General features: G+C 42.4%; 1 protein-coding gene across 1 annotated transcript in view; it reads right to left on the reverse strand.

Annotated features, from left to right (window-relative positions):
* Window positions 1-24,658, reverse strand: part of WASHC5 (WASH complex subunit 5) — a 1,015,994-nt gene that overhangs the window by 58,431 nt on the left and 932,905 nt on the right. The window contains exon 27 of the mRNA XM_044066602.1: window positions 13,048-13,135. Within this exon, the coding sequence (XP_043922537.1) occupies window positions 13,048-13,135 (88 nt within the window). The remainder of the gene's footprint in view (window positions 1-13,047; window positions 13,136-24,658) is intronic.

The raw sequence follows: 24,658 nt of genomic DNA on the forward strand, positions 1-24,658 counted from the left end.
AGACTGGTGCTTATCTAGCACACATAGCAAAGTTCTTATGCCAATATTTATTTTGAAATTGAAATTGTTCTCTAAAACTAGTTCTAATAGCAAGCAGATGTTGTTTATAAATCCATTACTATATTGTGTAAATTCCACTAAATAATTTCTAATAAACTCAATCCCCTGCACTTGGCAAATGTGCTATGGCAATGCTGTTAAAAATGACACCAGATTGCTACAGCAGCCCTAGTGCAGGTATTAAACTCCAGACTCAAAAAAGGGCTTATGAAAACCAAAGAAAAAACACAAAAGCCTAAAAAATCCAAAAGTCGTACACAGATTTGGAGTACCAAACAGCTTTAATCCTGGTACCTTGGCATTTCAAAAAAGGGCTACCTGGTCTACTAAAGGAGATTAGAACCTAGGCAGGTATGTCAGGTGGTAGAGGGGATTTAAGCCTCAAATTAGCAGAGGACAATATTCTCCTCCAAATCATGCTCTAAGCCACAGACTCGCTAGCTGGTGGTATAGTGGAAAGGTAATATAGTCCCTGGAGATTTATACTTAACCAAAAACACCATACAGGAGATGCTTCATCAAGGTTTCATTCCACTCATCACCGATGATTATAAAGAGCATCTGATACCTTTATTGGGAGAAGAGGAAGCAGAAGCCAGATGCCTACAAACTCCAAAACAACATTGTTTAGGACAGTTTTTTTTATGTGGGATAACCCAATGCTATTCCTTGTCTTTGCCAGAATACTCTATCAAGCATTTCTCAGTGGGGGAGGTAAGGGGGCCACAGGCCAGCCTAGAGAACTTCATCAGTCTAACAGTCTCTCCAAAGGAAGGGTCATAAGTGAAACAAAGGCAAAACATCACTGTCCTTATCCACTTCCACACAAAGGCATCTGGGTCCTCTGACCTTTGACATGATACAGACAGACAGGAAGAAACTCATCTCATGTTAAATTAACAGGTCCCACCAATAAACAGCTGGCCGTATCCACTGCATTGGTCTCCACTATGGCAGCTCTTGGTTCAAGAACAAAAGAAGCTAAAAGCCTCTCAACTGAGATTGCTTTTAAGAACAGTACAGTGCATCAGGTGAGAAATGGGAAAGGAGAGAGAAAAAGGAAAGACTGTCAAAAGATCTAGTACCCCAGCATTTAGTATAATGCAAAGAAGCAAAGAATTTTGACTGCTTGACATGTACAAGCAAAGAAGCAGGACATGTGCTTTCCTTCACAGTTCTGAGATTTCAGAAGTCATGCAGATGCTTCCTCTAATTATATTTGCATCTACACATTTCCTTTATACATTAAAATAGTAATTTCTGTATTGTTAAACCTATAAAGAAGAAATATTGTACATTTCTGTATTTTACTATACATATCTGTCCTCTAACTCTGTTTTCAAAAATGTGCATGAATATGTACGAAGGACTGGGACAAAAGATTTAAGCAACAGTTAAGCTTTGGATTATGCTCAGTGAAGATTTGACTTTTCTGAAAATGTCTGATGACTATAAGCACTAAAACCTACCATTACATGCCACCTGGCATTTCAGAAAAAAATATCCAAAACAATACAACAGCTATGCAAGTACTTAATGCACCAGTTACTTGGCAGAAGGCTTTCTACAGGAGGTAACAGTTTGAATGTTCTGCTCTGAGATCCTGAACCTGACAAATAATTCTTGCAGTCTCTAGCTCCTTAGTACATTTGCATCTTCAGCTTGTGCATGTCATGACATCACTTGTCAAGGTAGCAGGGCATGTCAAGGTCTTGACACACAAGACACTCAGCAGGCACACCTGAAAGACACACAGGGGCAAGAACATAAGTTATATACCCAATTTACAAGAAAGTCCATCTGTGCTGGTGAATGGAAAAGCTGTCCAGATTCAGGGGATAACAGTGAGTAATAATGCACCCAGGAAAAGGGGTCTTACTACATATCAAGTGATATAAACATTCTTGTGACTGTCGCAGCTAATTCTGAAGGCTGACTGCAGTTTGACAACTGGTGGGGAAGGATCTCAAACAATACAAGAATCCTTTCTGGAAAGAAAGAGATGGAGGTAGTGCTAAAATACAAATGTTCAGAATGTCACATCCTGACACACCACGATGCTAAACAGGTTCAGCCCCAGGATTGCTAGCCCCAGCACAAATTCTTGACAAAGATGTGACCCAATGATCAAGTGGCTGCAGCACAAATATCTACAATGGATACAATCGGAGAGGTATTTAATGCAATAACACCTCTAACAAATAGGTGGCCTTTGACAGTGCTTGCCAAGAGATGGTTAGACAGCCCATGGCAAAATACAATGCAGAAAGCAATTGACCTGGCCACAGTTTGCTTAGCTATATCCAGACAAAGGTGGCAAACAATGGGTCCCACACCTTGTACATGCACACCAGTCTAAGCTGATGACACAAGTCAAGGGCATGATGGGCTTTTTTTCTTTCCAAGATTCCTTCTGATCTTAGAAAGAAAAAAGAAGATAGACAGTCTTCCATAATAACAACTATGGGACCAATTTTTGGAGAAAGTACAGATTAGTCCTAAAGGACACCCATGCTTTGTGAAATATATAGAATTCCCTACAGACAAGGGTCTGTAATGCTAGGTACATTGTAACAGGCATTAAAACAGTGTTTATCAAAAGAGAAAATTTGGATCTCCTAAAAAAATTAGATTCAAAGGGAGGACAGTTAAACCTGTTAGTCATTAAGTTCAGGTCTCAGATGGATGAAGCACTCTTAAAAAAGAACAAAGATGAATACCCAGTTTGGAAGCTGCTTCACAAGCCTTTGCTGAAATATTTTGCACTACACAAGGTCATTATGTGTTGAAATGGTGGAAGCATATGCCTCCACTATGGAATAACTGAAACCCAAATCAGATAGGTGCTCTGAAGTATATGAATACTACCTGAAATTCACAGACTGAAGTAGCAGAGGATACCTCTCCAATCAAAGGACAACCTCTTGCACTTATCAAACTAAATCAGATGGGTGAAGGGCTTTCTGGCAGCATAACACACCACTGAGGCCTTCATTGTAAATTCTGGTGGGATCAGAGGATCTAACAGAGCAGTTATGCACCGAGGTAGAGATGGGTGATCCCAAAAACCAAGGGAATCTACACTGCCAATGACAACAACTTAACATCAAATCCTTTTTTGTTACAATAGAATGATGGGATGTGTGTTTTGGGTTTGCTTCTCTACAGTTTCCTAACAGTCAGACAAATAGAGGGAAAGGCATACAGATTTTATTTCCTGTCACTGAAGCGACAGCAAGTCCAACCATTAGCAGTGCCTTACGTTGCTAAACCAACTGAAGAAAAACAACTTTCTCATAGGTGCTGAAAAGGCCAGACTCTGGACTATTCAATCCCAGAATATAATGTCCACATAGGTCTCCTTTATTCTCCTGCCAAGATAAGGCTGGAACTGTGACTAAGTCAGTCTGCCAGCATATTCTCCTCCCCAAGATGTAAATAGCTGTGAATAACACACCATGATCCATGGCCTAGTGCTAGACAGTCATAACCTCTGTTGTGCAGTGGTATGCGTGCCTGCTACCTTGCTTATGTATCACACTACATTCTGGTTGAATTACTGGAGCAGGGCAAGAAACAACGCCTACATCTCAAGCAAGTTTATATGTGAAGAGATGCATTCTTACTAGGTATGTAGATCTAAGGGGGATACACCTCTTGATGGGTTTATGACAGAGCATATACTTTCCTCCTCCCCAATTCAGCATTTTCCTTGCATGCATGTGTCACAGAGCAATGTACACCATGTCATCAGTGCTGCACTTGAAACGTCCTTCTGGCCAATAAGGCCACCAGGCCCCAAACCCCTGACTACGCACACTTCCTGCAAATCAAGAAAAACTTTGATACCTACACTTTTTGCAAGAATATATAAATATGTACACACCTGAATTTCAGGGAGCTCCAAAAATTAACTAAATATACAGGCCATCCAAGCAAAAGGGGAAGGTATTTCTGATCCCTATAACAGTTCCTCACAGATCAACTACTGTGGTACGAACACTTGGAACTCTCCTTGATGGATCTATGAATGGACTCAATCCTAAACATTACAAACACCCACGGTGGAATGACCGGAGGTCAGCCAAGAAGAACACTTTAGAAAGCAGAGCCTTTTCAGTACTGATATATCACTGAAGGCTCAAATTCCAGAAACATACTTGAAACAGCAATGTCTGCAACATATACATTTTTCTGAGGCAAGCAGCAGAAGCAGCCATACCCCTTGTGTAGTGGTCTCTGACAGCAACATTTTACGAGTTTAAGTTTGCTACTTCTACTACCACTATCTGATCTTATTAACATACAGTGACTAACTAGATATATATGAATTGAAAATCTTCCACACAGAGAAGTTTCTTACACGGTTTTGTTTTTTGGACCCACTATACTTGTTTAGTGGGTTGTTTGAGACTTTGGGGATACCACAGAGATTACTTGTTTTTTGACAGCAACATTTTCTAACAAGTGGCTCATGACCAGATGGCAAAAGAAAATGCATTTTGCTATCTGTTTGGAAATGTTTTTTTGGCAACTGCTAGCTATTCTTTCCCCAGAATTAAGATGACAAATGGCTGTTCTGTGTTCCTATACTCATGCACCCCCTTTAGACAGACTCTGAGCTGATGGTGCATATCCAGAGTGTGAAGAGCTTTATCCTCCCACACTATTTTTTGCCCCCCTAAAAAAACACAGGGAGATTGTTGCAGAGGGCTAAGTTCAGCTCTGATAGCATTTTAGGAAGGAAACATGAACTGATCATAAGGAACACCTCCTAATCCTTGTGAAAGACTTACAGATATTGCCTGCTGCTGTGAAATCCCATGAACAGAGGTGTCGACTTCCAAGAAGTGCTTTCAAAAGAAGAACTTCATAGCCACTTAAGCAGTACATTCAAATATGGGACAGCCAACCCTGTCATTCATAACATTCAGATTTGAAGTAGGACAGAGATTCTTCAAAGGCGGACAGAAAAGCCAAATCTATTTAGTAACTGCTTGATCAGCAAATGCCAGTCTCGAAGCACACACAATCGTAATGGGCAGAATAACAAAAAACAATCACAACTGTGGAATAATACAGACCCAAATCAAACAGGTGCCTGAAAACAGTGAGGAAAAACAGTTTACTAATTTAATACAAAGACATTATGATACCTGTCTACCAAAAGCAAAGACCTCTTACACTTTAAGAATGGAAAATATATGTAGAAGGCTTCCTTGTTGTTTCAACCTCTTTTGGCACTCCAAGCTCAGAGACTGTCAGGATGAGAGGGTCTACAGAAATAGCAAAGCCCTGATGTGGAACCATTTATCACCGAAATTGTGAGGGCTTCCCTAGCCTGCAACAGAAGGGCTTCCCATACCTCCAAGAATTCAAAATCCTGAAATCACACCATTCTCACCCACCAAGGTACAATAAGGACAACTTTGGCCTTTTTCCCCTGAATTTTATGATTAAGTGTGGAATCAAGGGAGGTGTACAGGACTCTCCCTGCCATGGAAAGAAGAGAGGAAGCACCAAATTTTAATAAGCTGCAAGTAGGTCGATCTTTGGAATTTCCCACATCCAGAAGATTCAGAACAAACATAGCTCCCAAATTCTCAACTCAATTACAGGAGCTGGAAGAATGTGTCAGACACTCTGCTAACATGTTCTTTTCCCCTACGACGTGAACTCTTCAGATAGCAATGTCTCTGTTTATGGCCCACTGCCAGACATGCACTGCCACTTTGCTCAGGGGTATTAGTGTGTGCCTCCCCTTGCATGTTTACATATCACATAGTGGATTATTTGTCAGATGAAATAGGGGTGGCCCTGGAACTAGTTATCCCTCCAGAGCCTCTTAATGTCAACCGAAAAACATGCAGCTTTCACTTGCTAATGTGGAGATCTGTCTCCGTGGTAGCCAAATTCAGCTAAAACTGCAGAGCTGTTAATCTCTTCCAGAGAAGTATAAGTCATTAGGACAAAAAATGTACTTAGGCTGCAGGAAAGGGAAGCACACCTTCGTTATTTATTTATTCCCACTTGTCAGCTGCAATGCTATCTACCATTTCATAATGCAGTTAAGACATGTTAAACAGAAAGTGAAGACTAGCGAGATCATGGTGACTCAATACCTAATGACATCTCAGTCTAGATCACAGACCACAAAGTAACATTTTATAATGAGACTGGTGCCTACCCAAAGGAACCACTGGTATTGCCGACAGGTAGGAATGATCCAGAAGGTGTCAATCAAGTCTAGCATCTTCATCCGGCTATCATCTAGCATCAATGGCATGACCAGCTCAAGAGTTACTATCTGAAATTAGATGTAATACATGCAGGTGATATTGCTGAGGTACAGGATGGTAAAGCAGCGTTACACCTCCTTCAAAACCAAAATAAGAGGCAGAAGTAGAACTGCTGGCCTTGATACAAAGCGGTCACAGTCTCTATGGGACATCTAATCTGTACAGTATAAGCCTGTCCTAAAAGCTCTGCAAAATGGCTTGATTTCTTTGTCGAACCCTTTCTTGGGGAGAACTTAAGAGCTCTAAGATGTGGCCAACCATAATTAGGTTAAGCATCTTACTGTCCTTTGTGATACTTTCCAAGTCTGAGCAAACTTAAAATACTTACTCAGAAGAACAGTCCTAGATGATAGCAAAGACTGTTGGGCTGACAAAGTCATCTTCCATGGGGACTTAGCTCACACCATGAAGAGAAAATGCTAACATCATGTAATGACAGAAAGTGCTCCTTGGTTTCTTAGGAAATAACTTAATTTCCTCTTTTTCTTCTGGTCAGCTAGCCTGACCAATAAAAAGAAGAGGAAGGTGCAGACAGAGGTTCATAAAGGTGTTTCACTGTGCTGAAAGCCTGTTTCCTTTTAAGGTCATCCACCAGATACTAAAAAACCCTAGACAAGCATAAACTTACCACCCTCTAAGAATGAGACATCAAGGATGGACCAACTTGAGGGAGGACAGCCTTAGCCATGCCATCCTCTAAAGGCACATTCCCTTACCTGCTGCTCTAGCAAGGCCATAATCAAGTCAGTATTACAGTGGCCCAAGTGGCAGTCCACTGTGGAAGCTGTAGACAGAGTCATGATCATCTCCTTCTTCAGTCCAACTCAGTACCAGTGGGGAAGGCCGAAACTTGGGAGATGTGAGACAGAATCTGGGATCCGGATCTCCAACATGTCAGAGAAGAAGACTTTCTTTTACACCTCTTCCAATGTGTTGGACTCCTCATTTGACAGCAAGGTGGCAAAACGTTGGGGCCTCTGGTTCTTGTACTGGACTGAAAAGATCACAAAAAAATGAAGGTCATATACATACTATAATGAAAGATCCTTCTATTCCAATCCATCCGATTTGACATGTGGGTAACTTGAGGCACATGTAGGATCCAAATCAACTGAATCAGTGCTGCAACTTCAGCCCCCTTTAAGAATTTCCCTTCCCATAATGCACAACCTCCCTAGTTATGTCAGATCTTGTTTGAACCCTTTGTGACCAGAAGTGCGATCTCCCACAGATGTGTTCTGCCTCATTTTCATATTAATATGCATATATAAAGATATATATGCAGATAAGTGTTCTGCTTCATTTTCATATATGGTTTCACTTCTAAATCTCGAAGCCCATATTACCGAGTCTTAAAAGCTTGTGATGAAAATAACAAAACATCGGAATCCTGAATGGCAGATTTCACAAATCGTTGGTCAACTTGCACCAAAATTCACCCCGAGGCAAATAAAACTCACCTAGATGGGGGGGCTGTGACCCCCTATCTAAATATACCAACTCTGGGATTGCACTACAGTGGAACACAGAGCATGCTGGCCTCAGCGTGGGTTCCAGTCGGCCTAGTGTTTACTTAGCATGTGTGAAATCCGCTGTTCGGGATTCCAATGTTTTGTAAGTTTTGTTACTTTTGGCTTGAGATTTTAAGACGCTGTAATACGGGCTTCGAGATTTAGAAGTGAAACCACATATATATATATATATATATATATATATATATATATATATATATATATATACATATACATACATACATATATATGTAGACCATGGTTTTCTCTTAGCAAGTAGTTTCTTCTTGCTTTTACTTCAGCTTTTTTGGTACTTGCGTATTATCGCAACCAGATTTTCGCAGTTGCGAAAATCGCATGCTGTAATAAAAACTACTGCAGAGAACACCCTAAACTGTTTTTTTTACATGTTTATTATGAATTGAAGAAAAAGAACTAATGAATAATAACTTTGGATTCAAGTCTGGAAGGAAAACAATTGCACCAGTCTTCCCTCTGTTTTACCGTGTATTACACACGCATGCTTCAATTGTCAGGGCTGCTGTCTTACAGACGAAACGACTACCACTAACACATAATGTATTAATGCCTGAAGTATGACAAAAAAAAAGTTCAATGAGAACTGAAAGGGTTAAGCTGACATTTGATAGTAACTGAGTGGTGTAAACTTGCTGTAATTCTATATTTCCTGAGGTTCACGTATATGTCTTTACATTTACAGTTAATGGAGAAATGAGACAGCAGCACATATGCTGCCAGTAAAGTGCATGTCAGGTTAATAAAACCATGTCAATGACAGAAAGTGCATTCATGTCTGAATTCCAAACAAAGAGTTGAAGGAGAATTGACAGGGTACAGCTGACTTTGTACTAAAGGTTCACATATATGTTAATACTGGGAAGAGTCAGCAGCACCCATGCCGGCAGTAAAGTGCATACTTCAACAGCAACACTGACATTTTCAGTTTGGTTTGTTAACCCTTGCTAAAACATCCTTCATTGTAAAAGCAAACACATTTCCTGACATTTGTACAACAGTAACGGACAAATGTCAACAGTGGGAAACAGTAACACTTGACTACTGGCCACGAAAATTCATACGGCATACTCCTGATTAAGTTGCCTTTGCTGCACTTGTGATCAGGAAGGCAGGATCTGTCATGCACTGTTGCAGTGTGGAGTTCACCGGCCAAGTGAGACACACCAGGCAGGAGTCGAAAAACTGGCAGTTATTCCTCTCCCTGTCTCATACCGTGTGTGCCACAGTATTCCTTACTTGCTTCCACTCCTGTTTCCAGCTTAATTAACATGTCTTCTCACAACCAGGATGAATTTCTCAACCGCGAAAATCTGGTTGCGATAATACACAAGTACCGCTTCTTCTTTCTGCCACCATAAGTCTTTCCTTCCCTTGCTAATTTGGCTTGTATTTTCTAAGGCCTCATTTGACAGTTAAGAATACAAACATAATTACACAAAGAAGTGGAAGACATGCCTCTGTGACTCCTGGATCCAATTCTGTATCTGATTTTCTAACCCTCTCGGGTGACTGAAGAAGTCATCTAGGGCTGAAATTGTAGGTCTCATGTCTGAAAAACAAACTGATTCATATAAAAAAATGTGAGTTTCAGTAAAGCATTTCTGGAAGGGGCTTCACCATCTTTAACCCCCAATGCAGGGGGGCTGCACTCCTGTTTACACATACTAAACTCAAGATTACTGGATCTCAGAATATGGAAGTACTTCAAGATACTGCAGCCTTGTACTTGGCTCCCATTCGAGGAAGCTACTGAAGCAGAGAGAGACTCTTTTTCACTAGCTCCAGAATTGGACAATATGTACTCACAGAGCCCTAAAAGATGAAAAGTGACTAACAGGTGAGCACCAAGTAAAGGTTTCCCAAAACATGGGTAAGCACATTCCAGACGTTGTACTGAGTCATGTGAGACCTGTGCAGGGCCTTGTGCTCAAGTCAAACAATGTTCCTTAAGGGTGCACTTACAAAACTGCAAGGACAAACCTTAGTAGACTTCAATTAGTATAGATTTTCAAACAGGACCACTGGATAGGTTCACAGGTATGTACTAAGGTAGCTGCCCTTGTGAGCCATTTTAAGCCTAAACAATTTTCCTTTTCATGCTCAAAATAACTAGGCATTATTATAGATGAAAACCTTAACTTTGACCTACACATAAACAATAACATCAAAAAAACACACCAAAAGCTTGGTATGCTCTACAGGCACCAACACTTTCTTAGCCTCTCTACTAGACAAACCCTTGCAACTACCTTTTTATTACCCTCTCTCCTTTATGATACCCCTCTCCTCACTAATATCCGAAATTCTACAAAATCCAAACTTGCTATGTGTTACAATAGAATAGCAAAATTTGCCACCAAGGCAACATTCTCATCCCACCATTGTAAGTCACTGAAACAATTAGGGTGGCTGGAACTCCTCCACCATCTCTCATTCACCCAACTAATTACTGTGCACAAAATATTCTACAGACCCAAATACTGTCCTGCTCTCTCAACTCTACTTGCCAAACACAATTCCAGCAGGCATCTAAGATCTGAAAATCATCTACTTCTAAAAGTAGATAAGCCCACCTTACCTGCTGGTCAACTCCTCCATGCCTTCACCGTCGCCAAACTATGGAACTCACTTCCGCCTTCTATAAGAAACACAGGCAGCACCACCACCTTCAAACAAATACTGAAAAATCATCTCAGCTCTTCCTGGCTATGTTCCTGCTCTATAACCTAACATCTTCACTCTCCTTATATGATTACTAAACTCCTATGTCTTTTGCTACTAGTGACTGATGATATTTTCTCCATATTTATTTTTATCTTCACTTGTTGATTCTGGTACAATAATACTGATCTCTGTTTATAACAATCTGATTGAATTCATTGAATTCTGCTTTAATGTATATTTTCTGTATATATTGCTGTAATCAAACAAACTAGATTCCTGCTTTTATGTATATATTCTGTATATGTTGCTGTATTTACTATCTGTAACACTGTTTCTGCTTCTGTACTAATTAATGTTTATATTTTTTCTGTATCTCGTTGGAGCTTTTCTCCCCGGGCCTCCACTGAAAATGGGCTCTTTTAGGCCCAGTGGACTTATCCCGGTAAACAAATGCAATAAATAAATAAAATAAATAAATAACCTATCCCATTAGGTTATAGGTTGGCCTTACCTATGCCATGGTCGATAACTATATGTTATCCATTATGAAAATAACTGGGTTCATCCCACAGATAATTTGAGGGGCCTTATGCATGGGATAAAACATTTAGGAGCTACCTCTGCCCATCAGTAGTACAAAGTACTAAAGTGCAGTGGATAAAAAGAGAGAGTGGAAGACTCCTTAACTCCAGCCAGAGCGCTAACTGCGACTCAGTGGGAGGGTAGAGGTGTAGACTCCCTGAATCTGAGCTGCTGGGGAGCTCAAGGACTCGCTCCACATGAACAAGTTGATCACAATGCTGATTTGAATACTTGGGCATGGACACAGCATACTGGAAACCCAGGAATCACTCCCAATAGTGGCTGCACATGGCACACCTTTCCTGTCCCTTCAATACTGTTAGCTGACGTTTTCAAACTCAATCCCTTGACAGCTAAGAGTACAAATACAATTCCACAAAGAGAAGAAGTGTCAGTAACAGACTCAGTAGGCAAGGTTTTGACCTATAATCTCCACTGGATCCCTTACCTTCTCCACTTGTATCAGCTCTGTCTAGGATCAGATAAAGAACCCAATTGCAGTTTCTATAATGTTGCCAATGTGGACAAAAAGAAGTACTGGCAGTTGTGTTATCTCTTCATTTTATGTACTACCTCCCAGTAATACAGGCAAGTGTTGGTAGGGGTCTGACAACACAGCAGCAAGTTATGTATCAAACTTGAAACTCTTTTCTACTATATACATTAGGACTGAGAATCCAACTCTGGAAGCAATAGCAGAAATAAGGAGAGCAGGGGATGGGTGCACCCTCCAGTATGGCACATAATGTGCATCCTCAAAAAGCATGAATGCCCCAAGAGAGGAGGCTAGAAGGTACATGATGTTTTAGACCGCAGGCTCTCAACAAGAAGAAATCTTAACAGTTGTTAACTACTAAATTCTATGAAGTCACACAAAACTGATACTGGAAAAGAAAGAGACAAAAGGGAATATAAAACATCTTAGTCCTAAAACACCAGAGGATGCAATGTGAGAGACAGAACACATATCTACATAACAACAAACAACAAGTGACAGTATGATCTTTCAAGGCATACTTGTTTTAAATATTGTTCTGCTTTGTCTGTTTTTCTATCTGTCTCTTCTCAGCAAAGAAGCTTCTGGGGACTGACTACTGTCCACATTGGGAATTTAATTCTTTTCAGGGACAAAGCTGGACTGGGCGAAGGTATCTTGAAAATGTCACATTGTGCAGCATCGTTTAATAGAACACTCAACAGTCATTCTCCTAATGTTTGACATACCCGATGCCAGAGGTCAATCCTCAAGTGAATGCATTCACAAGCTCACACACCTAAGCTCCCACGTGTTAACTGCCTGTTAGGCTTCCTTGGCATGCAGAATTAAATGGCAGAGTGGATAAGCACCCCACACCTGCCAACCGCAACAGAGAAGTCAGTTCATAGCCACTCATTTTTTCCGTGAGCTTGCCCTTATGGCACTTAAGCCACTAAATTAACTCAGGGTACCAGTATTGCAAGATGTCTTCTTCCACTTCCAGCTTTGGGAAAATTCTTAACAACCCACAGCCATGTTCATTTCTGAATTACAAAAACTTTGTTCACACATGTAAATATGGCTAAGTTTAAACAGTGACAATGAAAAGAGGCTGATCTCAGATTACCACAAAAATGCCAGGACTACTACCATTCTGAAACACCCAGAAGCTTGGAACTGAAATTAAAACCAAACCGCGACTACTACTTTTACTACATTTCATGCACCTAAGCCAAATATTCTGGTACGTGTCATCATGTGCACCATATCTGAATGATGTTTGCTTGGAAGACATTACAGATCATGCTACTAAAACGCAATGATTAAACAAGTCATATATTTACTGCTCAGACACTATAGATGGCGGAGTGACGACAGAAGAAGCAACAGATACATTATTTTCATAGCTGCATACCCTTCTTGGCAGATTTGTATAGTGAACATAATCTTCCAGGAACATCAGGGCTCCTATTACATCTGCAGGCATTTCAGGTATCTTCTGACTGCAAAATAAACACAATTACTTTAAAAACAGTTAAACATACAGTTATATAAAAACCTACTGTTACTACAATTTTAAAAATGACATGCAGACAGAAGTTGACAGTGCATTCAAACGTGGTCCTCCAACAATACATATTTCAAAACCATGGCAGGAAGACAAGGTTAAATTCCAGGGACATGGATTAGATGATCCAGAATGGAGGTGGCTCAACTCAAACAGTCGTGGTATCATAAGCCAAAACTAGTACACACTGCCCTAATTTAATACTAGGCTTTTCAACAGTAGCACAGTCAGCAGGTAATAAATATGACTCGACAACAGTTTGGTGCTTCTGCAGCTGTTTTCAAATGATTTTACATGGCAGGCTGTTCAACCTTCAACAGCACACCAGTGTACTAGTAATCAAGTAAACATCAGTACTAGAATGATGACCGGCTTCTCTCCTTCTCCACAATTCTTTCTAAACAAATGGTTACAAACATGCTCAAATTACTAGATAAGAAAAGACTTGAAAATAAAGGTAAACAGCAGAAACTTGTACGCATATGATGAACCTGCTAAAAGTACAGTTATGTAAAATTTTACCATAACAGTAGATGTCCTTCTCTTCACTGCTGCAGTATTCCTTAAAGAAGGGGATATCCCGCCCCAGCCACCCAGTTGCTTGGCCCAGTATAGACGAGCCTGAAAGAGACCTTGTTTGTGCCGTACGTCACGTTTATGCTCCCCACGCAGAACACAGGGCATGAAAAGGGACGTATGGATGCAACTACCCAGCACCAAATTGATCCAGAACAAAACAGTCTTCATTGGACAAAGGAGTCCATGCACAGCCAGAAGGAAAAAAACTGCAGAATAAACAAGAGGGGGTCGGAGGGAGGGATTGAATACTGCAACAGTGAAGAGAAGGACATCTACTGCTATGGTAAGATTTTATACAACTGTATTATCTCCTTCTACATCACTGTTGCAGTATTCCTTAAAGAAGGGAGTGTAAAAAAGCTCAAGAAATGGAATGGAAAGTGGAAGGCTGAGAACAGTCCTCAACAAACCCACATAAAATGGTTTCAGCAAAACCTGCTCTGGCCCTAGAAACCATATCCAGCTTATAATGCTTAGTACAGGTATGCACTGAAGAGCAAATAGCAGCTTCAAGGATGGAACTGGTGTCCAAACCCTTGAAGAAGGAGCCAGAAGAGGCAACAGCTCTATAAGAATGAGCTCTAACAGATGCAAACAGAGATTTGCCAAGAAAAGAATAACAAAAAAGAAATGGCCTTAGATATCCAGGAAGAGATGGCTTTCTTATAAACACAAACCATACCCAAAGACCTGGGATGACATGAAACAAAAAGCTGATCAGACGAATGAACTGTCCTACTTTTATCCAAATAGTACCTGAGCCCCTGTGCAAATCCAAGGTATGCAGGACCCTCTCAGGAGCAGATTGAGGAGAAGGGAAAAAGGAAGGGAGTTGTGCCGACTGATTCAAGGACAACTCATTGACTACACTGGACATAAAAGAAGGATTAGTACGAAGGGACGCCCTGTCCCTGTGAAAAGCCAAAAAAGCAGGAATGGCACTTCAAAACAAGAAGTCAAAGGAGGAGTCAAGGCAGACAAGCAGAAATGGCTGACAAATGGGCCTTCAAAGAAGAATAGGCCAAGCCAGACTGGAACAACTCAAACAAGTAAGAGAGGACCACAGCGGCCCCCAATGAAAAAGGGTCCTGGTTACGAGCATGGCACTAGACCAAAAATCATTTCCATTTGGACATACAAGATTTCTGGTTAAGGTTTCTTGTCCTCAGAAAAGAGGTGCCTGAAAGGGATCAAAACCCTATCACCCACAATGACAGTTGCAGAGTGGACAAGTTGGGATAGATGACAGACCCCTTGACCTGTGTGAGGAAATCCAACCAGTGAGGTAACTTGTGATGATTGCCCTTGGCCAGATGCATTAAGAGGGGGAACCAGTGCTGTCATGGCCAAAAGACAGTCACTAGCAAGATTTTTGGAGAGTTCAGCTGAATCTTCAGCAGGACTCTTGGAAGTAGAGGAAGAGGAGGAAAAGCATGAATAAACCTCCTCTAACAAGGAAAGGAAAGGATGTCAGTATTCCAGGCCAGATGGCATGGCACTCTGGAACAGAAGAGAAGAAGCTATCTGTTCAAAGGGAAGGCAAAAAGATCTTCCTGAGGAATACCCCACTAATGGACAATGTCCAGAAACACTTCTCTGTGGAGCATCCATTTGTGAGACTGTGCTTTGGACCTGCTAAGAGAGTCTACCACAAGATTGTGCTCTAAAGGAATGTATGCTGTCTAAAGAGTTAACTGACAACTAAGAGCCACATCCCAAGCCTGAAGTGCCATCCTGCAGAGAAAGTAAGATTTCATGCCCCCCTGCTTGCTGACATACCACATCACTGTAGCATTGTCTTTGTACACCTTCAAGGGGCCCAGAGAGAACAAGGGTTGAAAAGTCTGAAGAGCCAGAATGAGAGCTTTCACCTCTTTGATGTTGATATGGTCTGACATCTGATGGGGCAGCAAAGACCCAAAACTTTCAGGTGACCAAGAGATGCCCCCCCCACCCAATGTCCAAGGTACTGGTGAACAACTCTTGAGAAGAGAGTGGAGGCTGAAATGGTTGACCTGCGTTGAGAGTAAACTGTCGAATCCACCACTCTCATTCTTTCCTGGGACAGGGAAGGAGACGTACACTGAAATTCAGAGGGAGACTATGCTGTAGCCAAACCAACTTGAGCACCAGTGAAGGTTCCACATATAAAGTCTGGCAAGAGGAAGCATCGAGATAGAAGACAGCGTGAATCCCAGGGTCTGAAGAAACTCCCAGGTCAGCATGGCATTCAGGGGAAGAAGAGACTGAAAGAAGGATGTCAACAACAATACTTTTGTAGGAGAAAGAGAGGCCAATATTGGCACTGCCTGAATCCTACAACCCAGATGCACATGATCCTGGGAGGGAGTTAGGATGGACTTTTGGAAATTGATAGTAAACCCCAGCCTTTAAAGCACAGAGATGGTGAACTGCAGATCCTGCAGCAATCGACATCAAGAAGGCGTCTGAAGCAAAAGGTCATCTATATAAGGAAAACTCTTAATGCCTTCGAGCCAGCAGAAGGCAATCACAGTAGCTAGGCATTTTGTGAACACCCTTGGGGCAGTAGAAAGACCACAGGGCAAAGAAGAGAAAGTACAGTTGTGGACCTACCATAAATGTAGATGTTTGCGTGTATTCACTGTTGCAGTCATTACACTTGGGTTATCCTGCTGGCAGGCTACCCGCAGTCGGCCTGAATTCCAAAGTCCTGGTCTGGCGTCGGTTGCTGTCGCCTCTTCCCTGACGTCAGTGCGCCAGGGGTATAAACAATGCAGCCGATGCCATTTTCTTCAGTTTTTCTTGCCCCAGATGTCAGGTGCCCCCAAGAAGGTAGGCAATACATTATGCTTATAAAAACATACAGTACAATAAAAACAATACCTTCATCTACAAGCAAATACACCACATAGGTTGTATAGGATAGAGAAGTATAGATAAGTCCCAGCAAAGAAAGGGGGATGGAGGGTGGGTAACCTGGACTGCAACAGTGAATACACTCGAACATCTACATTTATGGTAGGTACACAACTGTACTATGTTCATCGTGTTTCACTGTTGCAGTCATTACACTTGGGTTGAATCCCAAAGCTGAGGTAGGGCGGCTGGGTCTAAATAGGATTAGGAGTGGCTATGAGGCCCTGCAGAACTGCAGTGGCAAAGCCTGCTCTGGATTTAGAGTAAAGAGGTAAGTGATAATGCTTGGTAAAAGTGTGCACTGAACTCCAAGTTGCAGCCTCCAAAATTTCCTTGGTTGGTACTACTCTGAGAAAGGGTGAAGTGGCTGCTGCCCTGGTAGAATGTGGCCTAATATTCTTAGGCACTGACTTGCTATGCTGTGCATAGCAGAAACTAATGCAGTCCTATCCATTTTGAAATAGTCTGCTTTGAGATAGCCTTTCCTTGTGATCCTGCAGCATATGCTACAAACAGTTGCTCAGTTTTTCCTGAAAGCTTTTGTTTTGTCCAAGTAGTATCGTAGCTGCCTGTGTATGTCCAAAGAGTGCAGAAGTCTCTCCCTTTTATTCTGGGGATTTGGATAAAATGTTGGCAAATGAATGGTTTGGTTAAGAGCCACATTGGATACTACCTTTGGCATAAATGTTGGGTTTGTCCTTAGAAAAACCCTGTCCGGATGAAAAATGATAAAAGGTCCACTGACATTAATGCCTGTAACTCTGAGACTCTTCTTGCTGAAGTTATTTGCTAGGAGCAGAGCAGTTTTCCATGATAAGAATTTTAAATCAGTTGTAGTGACTGGTTCAAAAGGAGGCAGTGTGAGCTTTTCCAAGACAAAGTTGAGTTCCCATGTAGGTGTCAGTGCTCTCCTTGGGGGTCTTATGTTTTTTGTCACCCTGAGGTACTGTCTTAGCAGCAGATGTGAGAAAATAGGAGGGTCCGTATTGTAATGAGCTGAAATGGCAGAGGCATGGATCTTAATTGATGAGAAGGATAGGCCTTTGTCCAGCATCTCAGTTAGGTATTGTAAAATCTGAGGAATATTTGGAACAAGTGGTTCAAGTCCTTGTGCCTGGTTCCAAGCACAGAATCTTTTCCATTTTTCTGCATAAGATTTCCTGGTGCTGGGCCTCCTGGCTTCTAAAATGACATCCATAACCGCTTTAGAGAGAGGTGTGTTCTTAGTGGCTATATTATTTGCCATGCAGCCAGATTTAAGGTTCTGAGTTGGCTGTGCAGGATCTGATTGTTTTGTTGAGTCAGAAGATGAGGAATTTGAGGCAAAGTCCAGGCTGGGCCTTGAGACAAGCTCTTTAGGATTGGGTACCAGTGCTGGCGTGGCCGGTCTGGGGCAATCAGAATCATTTTTGGCTTCTCTTGTCTGACTTTTAGGAGTACCTTGGGAAGAAGAGGCAGTGGCGGAAAGGCATAAACTGTTAGGGTTTTCCAGCTGAATGATAGAGCATCCACTTTCCATGCTTGTGAGAGATAAGTCCTTGTGCAGAATCTCTGTAGTTGGCAGTTGTGCGAGGAGGAAAAAAGATCTATGTCTGGGCATTCCCATTTCCTTGTTATCATGCTGAAGACCTGTGGATCTAGTTTCCACTCGTGAGAGTCCATGAGGTTTCTGCTTAGTTCATCTGCCAGAGTATTTTTCTTTCCTGGCAGTAATTGTGCCTGCAAATGTACTTTTTAGGTCACAGTGCTGTGTTCCACAAAGTCATGGCTTGCCTGCAGAGGGGGTAGGAATGTGTGCCCCCTTGCTTGTTTATGTACCACATAAGTGTAGTATTGTCTGTCTTTAGCAATAGTTGTCCTGGATGTATTAGATCCTTGAAGGCTGTCGGGGCATTCTGTACAGCCAGCATCTCTTTTTGATTGATATGAAGATCCATTTGGTCCGCGGGCCACATGCCCTGAATACATTTTACTGCCATGTGTGCCCCCCAGGCATAATCTGATGCATCTGTTGTTAGTGTCTGCCTGGCTGTGGGTAAAGTGAAAGGCTGCCCCTTGTTGCGGTGACAGGCCAGTGCCCACCATCGAAACTCCTGTTGCAGGCAGGGAATAAGAGTTATTATTGTTTCCAGGCTGTGGCAATGTTGAGTCCAAACACTTTTTAGATACCATTGTAGCTTCCTCATATGCAGTTTTGCATATGGAATTAGCAGGATGCCATGAAGCCCAAAGTCTGCAGAATTTTTCTTGCAGGTAGCTTGGTCTTTGTTGCCATCATTTAAAAGTAATGAGTCAGTTGCCTTTGCTTGTCTGGCTTGAAATAAGCCATCTGGGCAGTTGTATTTAAGCTTGCACCCAGGAATATTATCTCTTGAGAGGGCACTAGTTTTGATTTCTTTTTGTTTACTGTGTACCCTAGGCAAATTAGTAATCTTTTTACAAACGCCAGATGCTTTAGAAGAATGTCCTTGCTCTCTGCTTGAATAAGGCAGTCATCCAAGTAGGGATATATTTGAATTCCTTTTTCTCTGCACAAAGCAATTACTGGTGCCAGGCATTTTGTGAAGACCCTGGGCGCAGTAGATAAGCCAAAGGGCAGTGCAGAGAAATGGTAATGCATTGAACCAGCTATAAATCTGAGGTATCATCTGCAAGTTTGTCTGATTGGGACATGCAGGTATGCCTCTTTGAGGTCCAAAGTAACTAGCCAAGCCTTCTTGCTCAGCAAAGGTAGAAGCTGCTGCAGTGTCACATTTTGAATTTTGGAACGTCCAGGAAAGTATTGAGAGTAGACAGGTCCAGTATTGGTCTCCAAGCGTTGTCCTTTCTGGGTACCAAGAAAAGTCTTGAGTAAAATCCTTGCCCCTGCTCTTCCTGTGGCACTTTTTGAATAGCCCTCATGTCCATGAGAGCAGAAATTTGTCTTTGTGCCTCTGCCCATTGATTGTGTGGCAGGTCTGGCATACCTTTTGGCCTTGATAGGGTGTGAAAGTGGAACCTGTAACCCTGAGAAACAATATTCAGTACCCATTTATCCTGGGTGATAGGTGTGCCAATTTTGTGAGAAAAGTGCTAGTTTTCCCCCTAAGGGGGCTGCCAAAAGGTAAGTGCTTGGCATAGATAGAGGAAAGTCATTGTTGCCTCTGCCCATTGATTGTGTGGCAGGTCTGGCATACCTTTTGGCCTTGGTAGGGTGTGAAAGTGGAACCTGTAACCCTGAGAAACAATATTCGGTACCCATTTGTCCTCGGTGATCGTGTGCCAATTTTGTAAGAAAAGTGCTAGTTTTCCCCCTAAGGGTGCTGTCAAAAGGTAAGTGCTTGGAATAGGTAGAGGAAAGTCATTGGGACTGTTTCCTACAAGGTTGTGATTTGTCTTCTCCGCCTTTGGGGGCTGAAGCACCCCACTGTTCAGGTCTGTATGAGCCTTGGGGCTGAGATCTGCCTCTTTGTGGCCTATCTGACACTGGAAAGGACCAATTTTTTGAAGGCCAGTTCCTGCTAAATCTGGGTGGCTGGACCTGTAAGAAATCCTTTACTGTCTGCATTGATTTTGCTTTATCCTCCATTTTCTTTAACACCTCTTCTGCCTTATCACCAAACAAAGTATCATGCTGTAATGGAGCATCCAATAATTTTGCTTTAACATGATCAGGTAAACTTTGTTCTTTTAACCAAGCATGCCTTCAAATGACAGAACCTGTAACTGCGGCTCTGCAAAAAGCCTCTAATGAATCAAAACCACATTGCAAAGTATGCTTTCCCACTTGTTCAGCTGCATGCAATAAATCCTGCATTTCCTTATTGTCAGGACATTCTGAGTTTGTAAGCATTTTCTGTTTTAGCAAAGACATTAGGTATTGTTGACATTTAAGCATGTGAAACTGACAGTTTAAAGCCCTTACAGCTAAAGTAGCAGAGGTGTAAACCTTTTTCCCCCATCTGTCTAGTGCTCTAGAATCCCTTTCAGAGGGAACAGGGTTTTTTGCAGTGGAAGCCTTGACCCCTTTGGGACCCTGAGAAATTGTTTCTGGGTCAGCAGCAGGGTTTTTATAAAGACATTTATGAGAATCTGGGACCCTGTAGTACCTATCTGGCTTGACTGGCGCAGGGGGTAAGGAATAAGGAGTCAAACTGGATTCAGAAAAAACATCATCAACAATATCTAGTACAGGGGGAATAGCAAGGGGCCTGTGCTGAGGCAGTAAAAGAAAGTCTCTGAGCCTTTTCTTGGATTCTGAATAATCCCTGCTCTCCCAATGGAAATGCCCCCATATGGTGTGCAAGGTTTCCCCAAAAGAGTAATCCTTAAGAGGAGAGGCTGAAGGGATAGATTCTTCAGCATCAGAATCCTCATAGGGAGGAAGAGAATATCCCTGTTCTGAAGAGGAATCAGAGGAAACAGAGACCTGGTCAGAAGAGTCATAGTCAGTGTCTTGCCTAGGCCTTTTATCAGGAGGGGGATGGGAAGCCCTGATCAAAGTAATTAGGCCCTCGGCCATTTTAAGCATCTGTTTCTTTGGCATGGATGACTGTCCAGGAGAATGCTGTACTTGTTTCTTTGTCTTTAATGCTGCTAAAGTAGTCTTGATAGTAAGCTGTATAGGTCTGAAAACACCCTCAGAAGCCGATGCCTGCTCAGCGGCTCTAGACCCATCTGAGGGATTAGTTTCCGTAGGCCCAATACCTTGAGTTTCCAGAGGCCTAGTTGTCTCCACGTGGGTGTCGGAGGCGGCCTGTGGCTCTGAGGTCGCAGGTGTCAGGGGCTGCGAAAGTGCCTCACTGAGAACCGGCGAACCAGCGACTGGCCTGGCGGAGGATTCGTCGCCAGTTTTGGACCTCGGATGCCTGTCCTTTTCTTTGTCCTTGGGCTTTTTATGAACTCCGGTCATCGGCTGTTCCGACGGCATTATATAGTTAAACCTTCGGCCAAAGTAATGTAGAGCAAAATCAAGCCGACACTTAATAGTGCGTTGGTCGAATCTAGCACAAAACCGACAACTAGCAATGTCATGGTCAGGGCCTAGGCAAGGAATACAGTAAGAGTGAAAATCCTTACGAGGTATTTGCTTCCCACAAGAAATACAATTGTTAAATTTTACTGACATCGGTCTGGAGCATGAAAAAGTTTCCCCAATGGGGTACTTAGCTTTACTGAAGACTTTGGATCTGAAATTCAATTTCGAAAATCTCAGGAGTCGGCCGACCGGCACTTGCGAACTGCTTTTGCTTCAGGCACCGCGCGGCAAGAAAGACTGAAGAAAATGACGTCGGCTGCATCTTTTACACCCCTGGCGCACGGACGTCAGGGAAAAGGAGACAGCAACCGACGTCGGACCAAGACTTTGGAATTCAGGCCGACTGCGGTTAGCCTGCCAGCAGGATAACCCAAGTGAATGACTGCAACAGTGAAACATGATGAACATCTCAAAATGAGAGGAAGACACAGAGAAATGCAAAAACCTCCTGAAGACAGGGCAAATAGGGATATGAAGGTAAGCATCTTTCAGGTCCAAGAACACCATAAAAGCTAGGGGTAATAAAAAAGAAAACACCGTTTGAAGAGTATGCATCTGAAAAGAAGGGATCTCAAGAAAGATGTTGAGCCATGAGAGATCCAAAATCGGTCTCAAAGTGCCCTCCTTCCGACGAACCAGGAATAATCTGGAATAAAAGAAATCCCACTTGGGAAGGGGGAACAGGTTGAAGGGTCCCCTTGGTGCAATAGGGACATTAAACCCCATGGGAAATGATAAAGTTGCTCTAGAGGAGGTTGAGGAATTCCAGAAAAATGAGGGAGACATTTCCATACCACGACATAACCATGATTAATAACAGAAAGAACCCTGGAGTCTGAAGTGATGAGACGCCAATTTGGAAGGCAAGGGGAGAGCCAAAGGGAGAAAGGAACCTGGTCTAAAGGCGGGGGAGAGGGTTGAACTGCCAAAGAGAAGCAGGCTTAAGAAATAAAGGAGGCTTCTTGGCCACAGAAATCTGAGAAGCCTTAGCAGACGAGGCCCACCTCCCACGCTTCCTGCCCTCACAGACCTGGCAGGGTTATCTGTGAATAAAAGCAGATCAAGAAAGATAATTCCTCTGGAGCTTGGGGATAGGAGAGAGGAGAATATGTTTAAGGTTCTGCAAGGCTTTGACTTTCTCTTGAAGAAACTTAAACAAGTCAGCAGCAGCAGTCCCAAAAAGATGAGTATTATTCAAAGGAGCATCAACAACTTGCTCTTAAAGTCCTCAGAAACAGAATGGAGATGAAGCCAAGAATAAAGTTTTATGACACACCCAAAAGCTGCAGCCCTACAGGAGGAGTCAGCAGCATAATAGCTACACTAGCAGAACCTATAAAAGATAAAGCAGAAGATTTGTCATCAGAATCAGGGAGGCCAGAGATAACCTAACAAGCCTTGGCAATCAAGGCCAGAGCACACCTGATCATGGGGGTCTGGTAACTAATAGCCTTAAAGGCCAAAGTAGAAGCAGTGTAAACTTTCTTGTCAATCCTCTCCATTGTCCTGCTATTCTTATCAGAAGCAAAAGTGTGGAAGAGGGCACAAGTTTAGAAGTTTTGTCAGAAGAGACTGACACCACAGCAGGATCAGCAGAAGGACATTTAAATAAAAACTGACAATCCTCAGGAACGTTACAGAATCAGGTTTCTTAGGATCAAGAGGCTGAGAATCAGGAGACTTGGAAGCAGCAAAGAAAGTATCTAACAAGGCAGCCAACACAGGAGGAACTGCCAGTGGCTAAGTAGCATCTACGTGAAGCAACTCATATCTTCTCTGAATATCCGCTACTTGAGAAGAATCCCACTTAAAGAATTCCTTCATCCTAGCAATTGTGCCCCCAAAGGACAGTTCCTTGCATGAAAACTCAGGGTTAACAGACTCCTCGTCATCAGAACCATAAACCAAAGGTGAAGGCATCTGTGTAGAATAGGACAAAGACCCCTCACCAGACAGGGAATCTTAATCTGAGGAATCTGGCTCCCTAAACAATTTATAGGGGGTAGAGGTCCAAGAAGGAGAGGGCACTGAACACCTTGAGGAGGCTTTAGAGCTGTTAAGGCAGAGAAGAAGCCCCGAGTAAACTCCTGTCATTCCCCTTGAGGATCCATAGGACAGACTGAAACATGCCTCATGTTTTTGTCGTTTCTTACAGGGGACTTCAACCTAATAAATACCGGAGGTTCAAACCCTTGGCGAGATTTGAAAAGAAGATCTGGAACTTCCTTCCTGACCAATATCTGCGGAATTAGGACCCTCCAAGATAATCAACTGCAGTTCCCCCTCAACGTCCAGAGCAGATGCTTGCAAAGCCTCAGAGGATGTGCAAAAAGACAGATCCATGCTGGCGTCCAGTGGGGTTATGGCAGAGTAATCAAACGTAAACACTGAACGACCTGCAGAGCTATTACCTGCTTCTAGTGGGATGTCCGTTGGAGGCTGGACAACTAAATAATCCGGCCGAGACTTCTGGGCCTTCTTCTTACCTAGCGGGAGTATCTCAGAGTTAAAGGATTCTGCCATGGTTTCTTGGGTTAACTGTCTAAGCACTTGGTTTTCAAGATAAATGGTCAGGGAAGACAAAGAGCTTCTGAGTGTCTTGGGTACAAATGCCTTACAGAGACGAGAGGCATGGTCGTGGGAAGTCCCCAAACAAAAAAAAAAAACTGTCTGTAATGCTCCTTATGGGGAATCTGCCTCCCACACTGACATTTTCCCCTCTCGGATGACATGAACTCCAGTAGTGAGAAAATAAAAACACACATATATATATATATATATATATATATATATATATATACACACATACACACACACACACACACACACACACACACACACACACACGCACACATATAAGGCCAAGAAAGTAAATTTAAAAATAAAAACAAAAATAAAAATAACCCCAACAGGACACTTATCTGGTGTGTTGCTAAATATTCAATACAGCAAAAAGAAGTTATA

The sequence above is a fragment of the Protopterus annectens genome, chromosome 3.part1 (assembly GCF_019279795.1).
Source record: "Protopterus annectens isolate FY-2018-M chromosome 3.part1, PAN1.0, whole genome shotgun sequence".
Lineage (NCBI taxonomy): Eukaryota > Metazoa > Chordata > Ceratodontiformes > Protopteridae > Protopterus > Protopterus annectens.